This window comes from Macaca nemestrina, chromosome 4 (genome assembly GCF_043159975.1).
Source record: "Macaca nemestrina isolate mMacNem1 chromosome 4, mMacNem.hap1, whole genome shotgun sequence".
Lineage (NCBI taxonomy): Eukaryota > Metazoa > Chordata > Mammalia > Primates > Cercopithecidae > Macaca > Macaca nemestrina.
Genome location: NC_092128.1, coordinates 71,667,942 through 71,686,273, shown reverse-complemented (window position 1 = coordinate 71,686,273; position 18,332 = coordinate 71,667,942). Strand labels below are relative to the sequence as shown.

At 40.4% G+C, this 18,332-nt stretch overlaps 1 protein-coding gene across 17 annotated transcripts in view; it reads right to left on the bottom strand.

Annotated features, from left to right (window-relative positions):
* Positions 1–238: 238 nt before the first annotated feature.
* LOC105475486 (A-kinase anchoring protein 9) overlaps positions 239–18,332 on the bottom strand; it is a 172,792-nt gene continuing 154,698 nt past the window's right edge. For 9 of the 17 annotated variants that reach the window (XM_011730751.2, XM_071094802.1, XM_071094806.1 and 6 more), the window contains 11 exons: positions 17,539–17,758; positions 15,372–15,522; positions 13,600–14,268; positions 13,163–13,371; positions 12,743–12,848; positions 10,769–10,951; positions 9,560–9,760; positions 7,855–8,087; positions 5,322–5,407; positions 3,652–3,781; positions 1,656–2,750 (listed from right to left, as the gene is read on the bottom strand). In XM_011730751.2, coding sequence (XP_011729053.2) covers positions 2,522–2,750; positions 3,652–3,781; positions 5,322–5,407; positions 7,855–8,087; positions 9,560–9,760; positions 10,769–10,951; positions 12,743–12,848; positions 13,163–13,371; positions 13,600–14,268; positions 15,372–15,522; positions 17,539–17,758 — 2,417 coding nt within the window. In that variant the 3' untranslated portion in view covers positions 1,656–2,521. Of the gene's footprint in view, positions 791–1,655; positions 2,751–3,651; positions 3,782–5,321; positions 5,408–7,854; positions 8,088–9,559; positions 9,761–10,768; positions 10,952–12,742; positions 12,849–13,162; positions 13,372–13,599; positions 14,269–15,371; positions 15,523–17,538; positions 17,759–18,332 lie in introns of those variants that run through there. The other 8 variants (XM_071094804.1, XM_011730759.3, XM_071094809.1 and 5 more) reach the window with 1 other exon arrangement.

The window sequence follows — 18,332 nt, the reverse complement described above, 5'->3', positions numbered from 1 at the left end:
AGTAACACTAACTGTAATGCAGTAAATATTGATCAATCATGAAATACCAATATAGCTTTTAAAAAACATTATGTAGATGTAAAGTTGATACAAAGACACATGGAAAACTTTTCAACAGTATTAACTCTTAAGATTAGGACAACTTTCTCTGAATCTCTCACTCCTACATATTTGACATAAGTAATGAGATGCTATGTACCAAGAACTATAGCTCAGTTAAAAATGAAGAAGGTTCAAATACAGTGTGGTGAAAATGGTGAAGTCATTTTTATTTCAGTACTTGACAAAATACCCCATAAAATTCGAAACTTCTACCATTATACAAAAATAGGTCTCTACAAGTGATATCTGTTTTCATCACCAGTAGAATATATTAGGCAAAACATGTAACTTCAGTAGCCTTATAAGGAAAGTGCAGGACACCTCGAGCTACATTCAGCAGTATTGTAATGCGTAAAAGTTTAATCTTTTCACCCATTTGATAAATACACAAGGTTCATAATTTAATGTTTTAAATTAGCATTCCACAAATATACAGGTAATTCAATGATTATTGTGCATGAATACATACACAATGCTTATATATACAAATTCCAGTTTGTTTTCATGTGCTGGCAAGGGATTTGTATACAATCATAAGCTGTGTTCATATTGGTCCCATCGAATATTCACAATACAAAAGCACAAAAGAACCAATGATTTACAAAATGAAATCTGTTTAAAATCACTTCAACTAATGATGTTTCAAAGGATTATCTTCTCATGCCAGCATGAAATTGAGTAGTTGAACCTATGAGAGAAAAACAGGAAATTCAACTGATTTCAAATTGCATTGCTACCTGTATCAGACCCACTAGAGTTCACACAAAGGAAATTATTATTCTCCATTTTTTGAAAAGCCCTTTTTTCCTTAAAATGTCTTCATATTTAAACTGATAAACTGGTCCCCCCTTCCCCCCCGCCCCCACCCTCCGCCGACATGGAGTCTTACTCTGTTGCCCAGGCTGGAATGCAGTGGTGTGATCTTGGTGCACTGCAACCCCCGCCTCCTGGGTTCAAGCGATTCTCCTGCCTCAGCCTCCCGAGTAGCTGGGACTATACGTACGTGCCACCATGCCCAGCTATTTTTGTATTTTTAGTAGAGATGGGGTTTCACCATGTTGGCCAGGCTAGTCTCGAACTGGCTGGTCTTGAACTCCTGACCTCGTGATCCGCCCGCCTCGGCCTCCCAAAGTGCTGGGATTACAGGCATGAGCCACCGTGCCCAGCCCATATACTTAAGCTGATTTTTAAGAGATTTTGAATATATATTTAAAAATCACCATGACTGACTCTATAGCAAAGTAGGTGAGACTAATGTATAGAGTTTTTTTTAAAGTGCTCTCAAAAGTTGAATGTTCTATACCTCATACATTTTTGAAAACTCTTTTGGTCTTCAAAATCTGGGTTTTGTGAAATTTGGATGCTCAAAACAAAACAAGCCAAGGCAAACCAACAAGCACACTCAGCTATGATAATAAAAGTTTCCTATTACTACAAGATGCTTGGGTTTAAACAAATGCTTTCTTGAAGGAAGAGAGAAACTACTAAGTGATTCAAAGTCTTTGAATCAGGAGTGAACTGAAGTGAGAAAGGGAAAAGAGGTTTTCCTTCCATGAACAGGGAATCCACCTTTATTTTAAAGTATGAATTGCTTTTTGTTTTTGAACAAAGAAAAATAAAAGAATCCTTACGAAGTATTTTAAAATGGGATAATTTTTTTGGATGATACATAAAGGCACAATATAGTAGCAGGGAAAATGGTTACATTAAGTGCTTAAAGCAAGTGCTTCCTCCTTAACTCTACCCGATTTGTATGCCTTACCACTTTTTTTTTTCTTTGAGACAGGGTCTCACTTTGCTGCCCACGCTGGAGTGCTGTGGCACGGCCTTACCACTTTCTGCCACGCACTACTTAGGAATACGTCTCCAGTAAGGCTCTGTAGACTCAGAGTACCTTGCACATTGGTGCTCATTGTGCATTTGTGTCATCAGTCCGCTGAATGAAGATAGTAGGAAATCATTTTTGGGAGGAGTGAGATCTGGGGTGATAAATCATATTTTCACTTAAATTATTATTATTATTATTATTTTTTTTTTTTTTTTTTTGAGACGGAGTCTCGCTGTCGCCCAGCCCAGGCTGGAGTGCAGTGGCGCGATCTCGGCTCACTGCAAGCTCTGCCTCCCGGGTTCACGCCATTCTCCTGCCTCAGCCTCCCGAGTAGCTGGGACTACAGGCGCCCACAACCGCGCCCGGCTAATTTTTTTTTGTATTTTTAGTAGAGACGGGGTTTCACCGTGGTCTCGATCTCCTGACCTTGTGATCCGCCCGCCTCGGCCTACCAAAGTGCTGGGATTACAGGCGTGAGCCACCGCGCCCGGCCCACTTAAATTATTTAAAGTCAGTTTCTCTGCTGGTTACAAGAGTTTAAGCTTTGGCTAACTTAATAGCTCATGCACTAAACTGGAAGCTTTGATTATCCTAATGATGAGTGTGAAAGAATTTCAAAAAAAGGGGAGCTGTGGGTCTAGCACTGTGGTGCTGCCAAGATGTGGTTAAACTTAGAGCACCTGACTGTATAGTTCCAAGTCGTCTTTGCAGTGCCTCCAGCCGAGTGATATAATCTGTTAGGGCTCTGTCAGGATCGTAATTCTGAAGCTGAGAACATGCTAAAGAACCAGGAATGAAATCAGCTGGAGTGCCTGGGTACCTAAAGGATTAAAAATATGTACATGAATCAAGTTATCCAGAAATATGCATACAAGTTACCAACCTGCCTCTACTCCCTTCCCCAAAAAGGTGGGTCACTTGTACACACATAATGTATATCCCCTAAGCTTCAGCTTTGGAGTTTGGGATGAGAAAGAGACGACTCTTCAATAAATTCAAAGATGCTACTAAGTCAACATAAGAATGTCCAATACAATGCTTGTGGCAGAGGTCTCAATAAATTGGGTATGTATAAATGCATCTTGTCATGAAGATTGTTAAGCTTTTCATAATGGTCAGAGACTATCAATTTTAATCAATACTTTTCCCAATATCTAATCACAGCATATACTAAATAACACTTGGTCAGCTTTGTTTGCTATACCCTTGGAAATCAGTTACAAATTTAAACACTGGTGTTTACATTTTTACATTGAGCCTTAGATTATGTGCATTATTATTATTATTTTTTTGGAAACCAAGTCTTGCTTTTTGCCCAGGCTAGAGTGCAGTGGTGCAATCTCGGCTCACTGCAACCTTTGCCTCTTGAGTTCAAGCGATTCTCCTGCCTCAGCCTCCCCAGTAGCTGGGATAACAAGCACCCACCACCATGCCCGGCTAATTTTTTTGTATTTTAAGTAGAGACAGGGTTTCACCATGTTGGCCAGGCTGGTCTCGAACCAGCTGGTCTTGAACTCCTGACCTCATGATCTGCCCACCTCAGCCTCCCAAAGTGCTGGGATTATAGGTGTGAGCCACCATGCCTGGTCAGATTATGTAAATTACATATAACAAAGATGTCTGTCTCAATGCAAAGAAGTCAAAGCCCTAAAAATGTCCATTTTTCTCTGTTAAATATGAATACATTTAACAATTCCAGGCAGGTTTTCTCAAATTCTTACCTATTCTGAAATGGTAAAGGGGACCTAATATAGTCCAGATCTGATCTTGAGCGATACGTTGTGTGTCTTGGTTCTCCATATAGCTCCAGCCCACCAGAAGAATGAAAAAATGAGTCAGTCTTTTCTGCACCTAAAGTAACCCAAAATATTCCTTGTAAAGAAAAATAAAATCCCAAGCCCTTAAAAAATTTCTACAAAATAGATAACTGCTCAAAAGACTATTATACTATATTATACCATCTCCTATTTATAGTCATTTCTTACTATTCTTGCTAAAGGAGAAACAGTGCAAACAAAAATTTGGCTTTCAAATGTTATTTTGTTTACTTTTGAATATGAGTATTTCTGATACCTGGAATTATGTCTCAAAGAAAATTATTTAATTGGCATACTTTCTTTTTTAAAGACCTTAGCTCTAAGTAGATGAGAGGTGAGGGGTGTCTGAGTATGTGTGGTTTGTGGGAAATGATGTGGATAAAAAATATTAGACTATGTAAACATTCCATTCTATTGACTTAAAATCAAGATTTGCTAACTTTTAATAAAACACAACTTATTATGGTACAAATTTCAGCTGTTTCAGTGTAATGATATTTCAAAATACTTTGTGTAGGGTACCAAAGCTATTTCCCCTCTCTCGGATGCTCAGCTCCTGGTAGAGTATGTGAAGGTGGTTTACTATGAATACACAGCACAGGGATGCTGTGTCCTCTGTACCTCTGTGTGCTCCCCAGATTTGGACCTCATCTTTATTGCCAGAAATGTTCAAGCCCTAGTTTGTTTCCACTTCTAGGTGTAGAGAGAAGGAATTTTAGCTGTTACCATTATTATACAACCTCTTGGTAAACTCAGAAACCTGTTTGAATATTGTTAAATTATGAAAACTTCATAATTATTCCATATGACTAACAGCAATCCTGTCTTGAACCAGTGCCTTAAATGCAGTTATGAAGAGTATGGGCTCTGGAGCCAGACTGCCAGTGTTTGGTCCTGATTCCATCACTTCCCTACTGGCCATTCTGGGGCAAATGACATGTGTTTTCCATGCCTCGGTTTTTCATCTAAAAGTGAGAATAGTAACAACTGTATTTCTATCACAGGATTGGGAGAATACATGAAAAGAGCACGGCCCAGTGCAGACTAAGTTCTCCATGAAAATCAGCTATTATTATCCTCTTTAAAAAACAGTGAAGTTACCTAGTTTTGGCAGTTATAAGGGCTTTGTCTTTGGAAAACATTGTTTCCAGAATTCATTATTTGGTAAGTATTACACATGCAGTAATTCAGAGCAGCAGTCCCTAACCTTTTTGGCACCAGGGACGCATTTCATGGAAGACAATTTTTCCATGGACCCAGAGGGGCCGGAATGGTTTCTGGATGAAACTGTTCCACCCCAGATCATCAGGCATTAGTTAGATTCTCATAAGGAGCACACAACCTAGATTCCTCACATGTGCAGTTCACAATAAGGTCTGTGCTCCTATGAGAATCTAATGCCACGGCTGATCTGCCAGGAGGTGGAGCTCGGGCAGTAGTCCCCGCCACTCACCTGCTGCTGTGCGGCCTGGTTCCTAACAGGCCACAGACAAGTATGGGTCCATAGCCTGGGGGTGGGGGACCTCTGATTTAGAGAGTCATAAACATAAGAAAATATGCTATTTTGACTTTACCTTGATTCAGTCCAAAGCCATCTCTGTTAATATTGATGGAACCAGAACCTGTGACTCGATGCCACCGTCGAACCAAAAATTTCATTCTAAAAAAGATTCCAAGATAAAATTTCACAGCACATCTATAATGTAAACAGTATGTATACTTCCTACAAAAATCACATCATACATTTAAATATGAACATAGAACATATGTCAAATTTCACGATTGCCCAATTAAACTATGTCAATGCCCATTGTGACAAAATCAACTGGAACAGAGGAATAGGGATTCAAGATCCCCTTATCCCCTTCCCAAGAGGCATTACAGGTCTCTTATACTATCAGCATCAGGTTCTGGCTTGAGGGATAAATGGGGTACAAGGAGATGGAAGGCAAAAGTAGATGGGAAAAGTAGGCAAAGAAAGGGTGAGAAGTAATGAAAAGAGAATAGAGAATAAAGGGCAGATGAAATAAGAAGAGAACAAAAAGACCCTTAAATTGGCAATAAGAATGTGCTGGGAATGCTGCAAGGTGGGTGAGGCTCTTGTCCCTTTGATTAGGGACAAAAAATGTTGGTTTCAAAAGGAATGGGAGTGTTAGCTTCATGAACCAGGTGCAGCAAGTTACCACCTGCCCCATTATGGCCCAAGGAGCTTTTGGAGCACCAGTTTTGATTTATTTTGAATCAGTTCCAAGGCTCCGTCTTAGGAGGGTCAAAATATGATAAACATAATCTTGGATAAGAAAAAGCAGGGCAGAGTGAAGTTTGTCAATAACAACTTCTACATTGCTTTCATGAAGCCTCTCTAGATCCCTCTAATCAAAATTACTAGCTAACTCCTGTGACTTCCCATTTATTTATTATATTCTAAGTTCTGTGCATATTAGTCTTCCCCACTAGAAAGTGAGCTGCCTTTAGGTATTTAGGCAGGAATTACTATTTTTTCATCAATGCATCTACCAGCACTTACCCTGGTTTAACTCTATACAAGGTGATGAAGGAAATGAAAGGTGAGAAAGAGTAAATGAAACCAGGAGACTACAATATGGAATATCAGAAGCAAGGAGGGTCTGAGGCCCACACTAAGATAAAACCTGTGTTCCTGTTTCCAGAGCCAGCATGAATGAGACTGGGGAGACTGAGCTGGTTGTCCCAGCTCTATCACTACTGGCTTTGTAACCTCTCCCTGCCTCAGTTTCCTCAAGTGTGGAATGAGATTCTAGACCAGGTGATCTCAGACAGCTTCCAATTAAAAAATTGTGCCATATTTTTAGAGAAAAATAAATAAGAAAAAAAGGGTAAAACTCCTTAAAGAAGCATCAGATGTGACCTGACAGAAAGAACTTTAAAAAGCAAAATTCCTTTAAGATCTGTCTGCCTCCTAAAAGGGAGGGGGATGCATGGAGAAGCCTTGGTGTTTGTATGCATATAACCAGGTCAGAAGAATGTAGTGGGCCAGGTCCTCAAAGTAGTTTGAGTCTTGGCTGCATGTCAATCACAGACAGAATGAATACCAGAGTTCTTTGCTTGGGATTACTAGAGAAAGAACAACAAAAGCACTAGCAAAAATCCAACGCCCTAAAGGCTAACCTCTGACTTGAATGCAGTTAGGAAAGGACCTTCCATAGCTGGGCACCAAAACTGGGTTATCTTAGCAATGAAGAAAATGAATGTATGCCGGCCTAAGAAGTAATTTGTCAAGCACATTTTTAAATGTTATAATCTTTTTTTTACATGTGTGAGCTTGTTCAGGGGCTTATTCAGATTTTTTTTTTTTTTGAGATGGAGTCTCCTTCTGTCGCCCAGGTTGGAGTACAGTGGTGCAATCTTGGCTCACTGCAAGCTCCGCCTCCTGGGTTCACGCCATTGTCCTGCCTCAGCCTCCCAAGTAGCTGGGACTACAGGCGCCTGCCACCATGCCTGGCTAATTTTTTTTGTATTTTTAGTAGAGATGAGGTTTCAGCATAGCCACAATGGTCTCGATCTCCTGACCTTGTGGATCCGCCTGCCTTGGCCTCCCAAAGTGCTGGAATTACAGATGTGAGCCACCACACCCGGCCTTTTTCTTTTTCTTTTTTTTGACAGAGTCTCACTCTGAGTAGCTGGGACTATAGGCACCTGCCACTATGCCCAGCTAATTTTTTGTTTTTTTAGTAGAGACAGGGTTTTACCATGTTGGCCAGGCTGGTCTTGATCTTCTGACCTTGTGATTTTTCCGCCTTGGCTTCCCAAAGTGCTGGGATTACAGGCATGAGGCACTGTGCCTGGTCCAGATTGTTTTCTAAAAGGCAACCCTGACTGGATAGGCCAGCTCTGAGTCACCAGCTTCCTGGACCTAGGAAGGCCCTTTTCATAGTCTACACATACCCTGCCACTATTCCTGCTGAATGAAAACCTAGAAAAACAAAGCAGACATGCTTCAGTGATGGCACCATACCGCCTACTATACAAATATAGAGTATAACCAGAAAAGAATAGAGGGAGAATTAAAAAGAACTAATCCTTTGAGAGAGTCTATTAGTAAAATGCATTTTCCTTCAAGTTCTTCACCTGGAAATTGCAATGGATACTCTGACGGCTGACCGAAACCTGGTGAAGCCCTTTGGGCGATTGGTGATCACCTCTAGATCCGTGAAAGCTGGCTGCCCCCCCATCCGGGCAAGCAGGGCCAAAGTGGCATCTTCACATTCCTGGAACCCACCCAGTAACAGCAGCAGATATTTCTTCTGGTAAATGAGAGCCTTTCGAAAACTTTCTGCCCTCAAGTATTTGCCATAAATTCTCTATATTTAAGGAAGAGAAGAACATAAAGACATTAAGAAAACATTCAACCTGCTCTCCAGGGGAAAATAACCTAGATTTTAACAAGTAGCAGTAGTAGTAGTAGTAGTAGTAATAGTAGTAGTAATAAAATGGCAGGTATCCTATCACTGTTTTCTACTTTATCAGCAAAGGTGAAATTTAAGATAAATTAACTAAGCTTTACACTTTTGCCTCTTTTAGTCAATGGAGTCTGAATAGTAATAGTTAGACTTCTTCTTTTAGGATTTAGCCCTCATTAATAATATTAATTGCAAATATTTTTGTCATCCCAATTTCATCTTTTTTTTTTTTTTCTTTTTTTAATTGTACAGAGCTATTTTCATTAGGGTCACTAATGTATTTATTTATTTATTTATTTATGAGATGGAGTCTCACTCTCTCACCCAGGCTAGAGTGCAGTGGCGTGATCTCGGCTCACTGCAACCTCCGTCTCCCGGGTTCAAGCAATTCTCCTACCTCAGCCTCCTAAGTAGGTGGGATTACAGGCACCCACCACCATGCCTGGCTAGTTTTTGTATTTCTAGTACAGATGGGATTTCACCATGTTGGCCAGGCTGATCTCAAACTCCTGACCTCAGTAATCCACCCACCTCGGCCTCCCAAAGTGCTGGGATTACAGGTGTGAGCCACCGTGCCTGGCCTAATCTAACTTTTTAAATGTTAATGTTTTCTATCCCTTCAGAGTCATAAACTGGAATAAATGTTCCAAAAGTTTTTCTTTATGTTTTGAATTTTATGTTGACTGATTAAGGTAGTTTTAACAACATTCATTATTAGTCACTAGGGAGGCTTTCAGAGGGCTTACCATTTTACAGAGTATGATGCTCTTACATATAACATTCTTTTGGTCTATTAGGGATGAAACCAGGGAAAGTGGAACCACGAGCCCAGGATGCTGTCACTGTGACCATTAATAGAGGTTAATCTGGTCCCAGTCCTGGGCATGCCTTTCCACAAACCTCTGTGACCTGCATTCATGACAAAGACTGAATAAAGAGACCTAGAGACAAAACCTGAATACCATCTATTTTTTTTTTTTTTTTTTGAGACGGAGTCTCACTCTGTCACCCAGGCTGGAGTGCAGTGGCGCAATCTCGGCTCACTGCAAGCTCTGCCTCCCAGGTTCATGTCATTCTCCTGCCTCAGCCTCCTGAGTAGCTGGGACTACAGGTGCCCACCACCACACCCGGCTAATTTTTTTTGTTTTTGTATTTTTGGTAGAGACGGGGTTTCACCATGTTAGCCAGGATAGTTTTAATCTCCTGACCTCGTGATCCGCGCATCTTGGCCTCCCAAAGTGCTGGGATTACAGGCGTGAGCCACTGTGCCCGGCCCTAAATTTCTTTAGTCTATTTATTTAAGGTCAGTGAGAGATGAAAGAAGGCAAAAACATAGAACAAACTGTGATGTTTAGATGGGAGATGTCTCCTACCTTTAAAGTGACATGTTCAGAATCAGGGCTTAGAGTTTGAAGTAAAGAGTCATTTCTTAGTTCAGCTTTCAGTTTGTATACTTCAGCCTCTGCCCTTTTCAAAGATTTCTGGAGAGTCAATTTTTCTCTGTTCCATACCTCTTTTTCAGAGGCAATGATGGCTTCAATGTTGGCACCACCATTCAATGAAAACCTGGAAGACTGCAAAGACCACAGACTACTTACATGATTTTTAAGAACAAGTCTCTGAAGAAAAGTCTGAGCTAAACATATTAAAGATAGCTCAATGATGGTGCCGTCTCAACTTTCTGACCCCACCTAGACAAAGTTCAAAGCCAATCTCAATTGACATTATGCATATACACTAACTCTAAGTACATGGTCCTTTGCTAAATACATTAGTTTTACAACTAAAAGTCCTTGAGAAAGCCTGGCCACAGGGAAGGTTTAGCAGATTAGCAGAGCTTTGAACTAAAAACATCAAGAGACCTAACAGACCATTTGGGTCCAAATTTTGAGCCTGTGCCTGAAATAGTGTATTGGAGAAGTGGGAAAAAAACAAGCCAGTATGTACATAATAAGTGGATTTCTATAAAAGGCACATAAATGTGTTATCATGTATTTAACCATACAGTTGTCTTACAGGTCTTTTCTATCTTTATATTGGGTGATTATGGAAACTAGCAATTAATTTTATACCTGTTTTTAAATGGAAAAATTTTAAGTAAATTCTCAGCGTAATTTATCAGACTGAAAGACATAATTTAACAGCACCTTCTATTTGAGTCATGAACACAATGACTGATAAGTAACCGAAGAGAACAGTCAGGATTCACATTTGAACATTTTGTGTATCTGTTGTTGTTGCCTAGGTAGCAAAGTATCTGGCTTTGGAGATACATGTATCTTGGTTTGACTACGACTTCAGTTCAGTTTTCTCAGGTATAAGGTGGATGCCGATTAGACATTCTTTATGTATACAACCCAGAGTCGAGTACAGAGATGGTTTCCAATAAATAACAGTAATTATTAGTAACTTAGTAGTAATAGTAATATTATTATTGTCATCCCTATAAAATTTTCTACAGATCCTACTAAGAATCAGGTATGTGATAGTTTTACATTAACAGGATTAAAACTTGAACTAGATAGCAGAAATGATAAGCATGCACGAATTCTCATATATGGAGATGCTAAAAATGGACATACATTATCTCTACCAGCTCCTGTCTGTCGATACCACCTGATCTGCTCTTCCAGCTTCATAACCATGTTCCTTAAGTCATTCTTCTCTTCAGTCAGTTGACTGATATGCCCTGTCAGCTCAGCATTTTGTCTCAGTAATCTTTCAGTCAAGGAGCCACAAGAAGTACTTGGGGACACCAAGCTGGGCTGGAAAAATAAAATGGTGTAAGGTCACTTAAGCACAAATGGATGTGAATAATGCATATAAAGGGTGAATAGGCACCGAGAGCAACAAAGTTCATGAATTGGTGCTTGAGTTGAGTCTTCAGTAATAGGTAGATATTTACCAGGCAGAAAAGATAAGGGCACATTAAGCAAAAGGCGCACAGGCTTGAGCGAGTGTGTATTCCTTTCGGGGTGTTGTAGGTTGCCTGTTAAGTCTAGATTGCTTTACTTTATGAATAACAGACCTAAATGTAGGCAATGGAGAGTCATGAAAGGCTTGATGCAAAAATACGACACAAAATTTATGTGTTGGAAAAATTCCTTTGGTAGTAATGTACAAAGCAGGGGAAATTAGGGAAGATATCTTCGTGTCAGGTAGACCTATCAGCAAGTTGTTTCAACAGCCAGGTAAGAAATGCTGAAAGCCTGAATGGAGGCAATGCCTAAGGGACAGAAAGTAAAGGGTGTGTGGGAGAGGTATTTAGAAGATAAGAGGGACAGGACTTAGTGACTATCTAGACGTGCAGGGAAGGGTGAAGGAAAGTGGTCTATGGTGACTTCCAGCTTTCTAAACTGGGCGGTATCATGACTAGAAATGAGGGTCTGGAGCAGGAAGGAGAAAGGGAAGACGGTGTTCAGTTTGGAATGTGCCTGTGAGGTTCCTATAGGGTCACTATGGGGTACATTTCCCTAAGGAAAAATGTCTAGTAACTAACTGAAAATATAAGCCTGGGCCGGGCGCGGTGGCTCACGGCTGTAATCCCAGCACTTTAGGAGGCCGAGGCGGGCGGATTATGAGGTCAGGAGATTGAGACCATCCTGGCTAACACAGTGAAACCCCATCTCTACTAAAGAATACAAAAAATTAGCCGGGCCTACTGGCGAGTGCCTATAGTCCCAGCTATTCGGGAGGCTGAGGCAGGAGAATGGAGTGAACCCAGGAAGCAGAGGTTGCAGTGAGTTGAGATTGCGCCACTGCACTCCAGCCTGGGTGACAGAGTAAGACTCCATCTCAAAAAACAAAACAAAAAAGAAAATATAAGCCTGGAACACAGGACAGAGGTTTAGACTAGAACCACAGTCCACTAAAGATAAGCTCCATAAGGGTGAGGTTTTAGTCAGATTTGTTCACTGTATCTCCAGAACCTATCTGGCACTTATCTGGCACACAGTAAGTGTTCAATATAAGTATTTGTTTAATAATAAGTCTAGTGAGAGCTCAGGGTGTTGGACTGTGTGAGCTTTCATAGTTATAGGTTACAGAAAAGAAGGAAGAGGGTAGGAAGAGGAACCATAAAGGTAACTGATGAAAGAAGCAGAAGAAATGTTAGAATACTGACATGACACGCAAGGAAAGAGAAGGTCTTAAGAAAATAAAAGAGATCAAAAGTATCAAATGCTACAAAGAAGTCAAGAAAAAGACTGAAAAGATTCACCAGATTAGTCAATTGTTTAGACACTGGTAGGCGTCTAAGGGTGTTTCACGGAGTAGAGAGGATAGAAGCTAGATCACTCTTTCAGGAAGCTTGTCTCCATACGGCAAAAGGTCAACATAATTATTCAGTAACAATAATGAAAGCTAACTTCCCCCACAAGCCTTCATTATCTTCTCTTGGGGGAAAGCAAGCATTATTACTCATATTTAAAATAAATGAAAAGATACAAATAAAACTCTATAAAGAGTATAAACAATATGCTGCAAATTTCAAATGATTCAGTTTCTATTAAATCTTTGCTCTCAATGCTTCCGAAATAACTTTTAAAAAGTATTACCTCTTCACCTTGTTGGCCAATTAATTTCTGTAGTTGTAAAATAATTTCATCAATATTTTCCTGAACCCAAATGAAATCTTCATCATCTGCTATTTCAAACTGTAGTCTTTAAGAAAAAGACAAAAAGTCAAAACATACCTTCTCAATTGGGGGTGTTTACTACCACAAACATTACAGAGCAGGCGACGTTCTACTTCACCTATCACTTCTCCCTTATATACTGTGCTCTCTTCCCTGGGTCAAAGTGTTAGATAGTTATTTTCAGACATTTGAGTTCTGTTAAAGAATATCACCTCCTAATGCAAACATGCATTACCTTTAAAATTTCAATTCCCCACCCTTGGCTAGCTGTCAAAGAGGCATGGGGTCTACCCAGCCTAAGAATGCTGCTTTCCCAAAGATCAGGCAGAAAAGTCTAACCTCTTAGAGGCTTTCTGGGCTAGAACCTGTAGTTTTGAAGCTACACATTGAAGCTTTTGTCTGCTCATTTCTAATTCATGATTACAGCCGGTTCCTCCTCCATTCATTTCAATCAATTTAGCGTAGTTTGATTCCTTTGTTTCTCCTTCTATTTTCTGTTGAAGAACCCAATTTCTAGTTCGATCACTGGTTAAGTTCCACGTGGCTGGCTGGCAATTTTGGACAGAATAAGAAAACAATAATTATAAGTGAAGAGCATATCACAGTCTATCTTAAGGGAACACAATTATTGTTTATATCCAACAAACGTCTATATATTTCATTTTTAGGTGATTTACAAACAGTTATTTAAGTAATTTAATCCAATATCAAAATTTAATGATCAAAGGGCTGCAGTACTTACCTTAAAAATATCTAAAAAGAAACTGTCAGTTTACCTCATTAAGGTTCTGATACAGAATTCTTCTACTTTCTCGTTTTTCTTCTCGTTCTAGTTCTTGCTTCTGGAATTCCTGCATGATTCCTTGTAGTCTCTGTCCTTCAAGGTCTAACTTATAAACTTGTTGTCTTTTCTCTTCCAGCTGGCGCTGAAGATCTTCCACTTTGGACTGGAGCTCATGCATTTTTTTCTGTCCCTCAGTGTTGGCCTCTTGTTCTGTCTGCAGTGTTTTCCTATGAACCTGCCTATCTTTTTCCATTTGCTGTCGTGTTTGCAAAGAATCCAGTTTATATTTTTCAGTCTCATTTAACAGTTCTACTATGCGACTGTGTTTTTCCTCTAGCTGTTTCTGCAGCTCTTTCAGTAGGTCCTCTGAGGGCAAGGATGGCCGAGACTGCCCAGTACCATCATTGCTCTGCAGCTGTGCGTGCAATTCCCGCTCCCTATCTAGGGTACTACTCATTTCCCGAATTCGAACTTTCTCAGATTCAAGAAGTACTTGAAGCTCTAAGTTTCGACCGTGTTCTTCTGACAACTGGGCATCATATAGCATTCTCTGTGATTCTATTTTTTGCTGGGATTCGTCCAGTAGTTGTTTCTGTTGTTCCAAAAGTAGATTTAGCTGAAGATTCCTTTGTTTCTGACTCTCAAGTGAAAACTTCAGATCCTGGTATGAGAAAGTCAAATTTAAGAACTTGTTAGTATTATTACAAATACTTGGCCAGGCATGGTGGCTCACGCCTGTAATCCCAGCACTTTGGGAGGCCGAGGAGGGCAGATCACCTGAGGTCAAGAGTTCAAGACCAGCCTGGCCAACATGGTGAAACCCTGTCTCTACGTCTCTACTAAAAATACAAAAAATTAACTGGGTGCAGTGGCACATGCCTGTAGTCCCAGCTACTTGGGAGGCTGAGGCAGGAGAATCGCTTGAACCTGGGAGGTGGAAGTTGCAGTGAGCCTAGATTACGCCACACTGCCCTCCAGGGTGGGCAACAGAGCGAGACTTTGACTCAAAAAAACAAAACAAAACAAAAAAAACCTTTATAAGTATACAACCATGCCTTTGTTAATACTATGCTGATAGTATCTGTATTAGAAAATAGAACTGATTTAGTTTATTAACTTAAATGTTCAGTAGTTAGTGCAAAATCATGAAATATAAACAAAAGAAGGGTAAAATACTTTTCTCAAAAAATCTTAACCTCACTAAGTAATGAAGCAGCATACATTTAAGTGGCTAGAAGAGCTCTGAGCCAATGAGACAACTCCATCTCTATTAAAAGTAGATACTGCATGTAGTAGTACAACCTGCCTTGAGCTGAGAGCCTTGCAAAGCAGGGGTGTGTCTCTCTGAAAGGGGCCAATGTTCACTTTAAATGTTCTTAAGCAGTGAGGGATCCAGAAAAGTATCCCTGTTCCTCTTCCCTAGGAGAAAACAGGAACCAAAACTACTTCTGTATTAAACTGACAGGATTGCCATGTTTATCTCTGTGTACCAATTCACATGACCAAAACATGTTGCAGAAGAGCAGTCTATATGCATCTTTGGATGTAGCAAAACAAACTAACAAACAAACCAATCACCATTCCATTAGCATTTCCTCATAATATTGTTTAGATAACATTATATAGTATTGAATGCCTAAGTGAACAACTTACCGCATCTTATTAAGAAGTCTAAGGTTGACATTTTAGATGGAGGAAAGTCTCAAGACTCTCTTCTATCATTCTGGATTTTCCAGAGACATTTAAAGACAAAGATAACAGTACCTCAAGTTCTTCTTTATCCCGTTCTTCACTGTGTCCCAACTTCGCTTTCTCTTTCTCCAAAGCCCATTGGAGCTCTCTTGATTTTTTCTGTTCACTTGCTAATGTGTCATTAAGCAAATGTACTTCATCTGTCTTATCTTTAACTTCCAACCTAAGTCAGAAAGACAAATGAACTTCCATAAAGCTATGTTGATGAAGCATATAATGAGAGAGAGAAAAACAGCTTCCACTGATAAGCTGAGGCATATAATATGCTAGCTAAGAGGAAAATAGAAACTATTAAAGATTCTTGACTGGGGTTCATTTCAAATTAACTCTTTCTCTTTTTTTTGTTTTGAGACTGAGTCTTGCTCCGTCGCCAGGATGGAGTGCAGTAGTGTCATCTTGGCTCACTGCAACCTCCACCTCCCGGGTTAAACCAATTTTCCTCCCTCAGCCTCCCAAGTAGCTGGGACTACAGGCGCACACCACCATGCCCAACTAATTTTTGTATTTTCTTTTTTTTTTTTTGAGACGGAGTCTCGCTCTGCCGCCCAGGCTGGAGTGCAGTGGCCGGATCTCAGCTCACTGCAAGCTCCGCCTCCCGGGTTTACGCCATTCTCCGGCCTCAGCCTCCCGAGTAGCTGGGACTACAGGCACCCGCCACCACGCCCGGCTAGTTTTTTTTGTATTTTTAGTAGAGACGGGGTTTCACTGTGTTAGCCAGGATGGTCTCGATCTCCTGACCTCGTGATCCGCCCGTCTTGACCTCCCAAAGTGCTGGGATTACAGGCTTGAGCCACCGCGCCCGGCCAATTTTTGTATTTTCAGTAGAGATGGAGTTTCATCATGTTGGCCAGGATGGTCTCAATCTCTTGACCTCATGATCTGCCTGCCTGGGCCTCTCAAAGTGCTGGATTTACAGGCGTGAGCCACCGCGCCTGGTCCTGTTTTTTTTTTTTTTGAGACAGAGTTTCCCTCTTGTCACCCAGGATGGCGTGCAATGGCGCAATCTTGACTCACTGCAACCTCCGCCTCCTGGGTTCAAGTGGTCCTCCTTCCTCACCCTCCCAAGTAGCTGGGATTACAGATGTACGACAGCATACCCGGTTAATTTTTTGTATTTTTAGTAGAGACGGGGTTTCACTATGTTGGCCAGGCTGGTCTCAAATTCCTGACCTCAGGTGATCCACCCGCCTCGGCCTCCCAAAGTGCTGGGATTACAGGCATTAGTCACCACACCTGGCTTCAAATTAACTGTTTCTAGTACTACAATTATTAGTTATTAATTATCAATGCAAACAACTATGCAATTTATTGTTACAAAATAGTATTAATAAAAATTTTGGCTGGGCATGGCAGCTCACACCTGTAATCCCTGCACTTTGGGAGGCTGAGGTGGGTGGGTTACCTGAGGTCAGGAGTTCGAGACCAGCTTGGCCAACATGGTGAAACTCAATTTCTATTGAAAATACAAAAATTAGCTGGGCATACTGGTGGGTGCCTATAATCCCAGCCACTCAGGAGGCTGAGGCAGGAGAATCGCTTGAACCCAGGTGGTGGAACTTGCAGTGAGCTGGAATCACACCACTGCACTCCAGTCTGGGCGACAGAGTGAGACTCCGTCTCAAGACAATTAAATAAATAAAAAATAGAATAAATAAATAAAAAGTAAATAAATTTTTTGTCTTTTACTGAACATGGTAATCACCATGTCTATTTGTGTGTGAAGCTAATGTTCAATATAAAAACGACTAGTTATAATGTGTCTTTGGCAACAGATTATCGCAGTATTTGTATCAACAAATATATTCTTTTAACAAGCACTGTCTCTTCAAATATTTTGCATATTTCAGCTCACTCAATCATGAATTCTACTGCATTCATAAATATCACTTCAAATTGGCTGATGGTAAAATAAAGGTCAAAGTCAAAATATATCTCATACAAGTCTCACACAGAACTGAAGTCACAGTAGAGAATATGTTATAAGTTCATCATTTGGGAAAATTTAGTTTTTTTTCTATTATAGTTTTTCCTTGAAAAAAACAGTTGCATGCTATTTAAACATCATGCATGTTATATTGCATGGTATTTAAATATCATGTGTGTTATATATTTGCACAGTGTTTATGACAAATTACTCCCATTCCTTGTAACATGTTTATAATAAGGAAGCCTGGCACACCTGAAAGCCTCCAATTCCTTTAGGTGTTTATGCTGTGCCTTGAGTGTTGTTTCTAGTTCCAGTTTAGTTTGTGCAAGCTCACTCCTCAGTTCAGCCACCACCATTTTCTCAGAACTCAGCTGCTCCTGCAGTTCCGTTGCTCTGTCTTTCATACTGCTGAGCTCCACTTGCATCTCCAGCATTTGAGACTGCTTCTGCTGTATATTATATTCCAAGAGTTCTACACAGAACATGATTAATATTTAAAACATAATCAAGCAACTCATATTTGGTTTATAAATATTTGTTGATAAGAACTGATTTGTAGTTTAGGAGATTACTTCAAAGGAAACATGAAAAATTATAATCCCAAGAGTTGGTAATGCAGTACAGGCATGGTGGCTCATACCTGTAATCCCAGCACTTTGTGAGGCTGAGGTGGGAGGGAGGACTGCTTAAGGCCAGGAGTTCAAAACCAGCCTGGGCAACATGGTGAAATTCTGTCTCTACTAAAAATACAAAAATCAGCTGGGTGTGCTGGCATGTGCCTGTAGTCCCATCTACTCAGAAGGCTGAGGTGGGAGGACTGCTTGAGCTCAGGAGGTGGAGGTTGCAAGGAGCTGAGACCATGCCACTGTACTCCAGCCTCGGTGACAGAGTGAGACCCTGTCTCAAAAAAACAAACAAAAAGAGTTGGTAATATATAAAAATAAATTTCAGGCATGTTTTCCTCACAGTGCTATTGGCCAAGATTTCAGAACTATAAATACATAAGGATAAAAGTTTAACACAATACATTAATGGATGCAAGATTT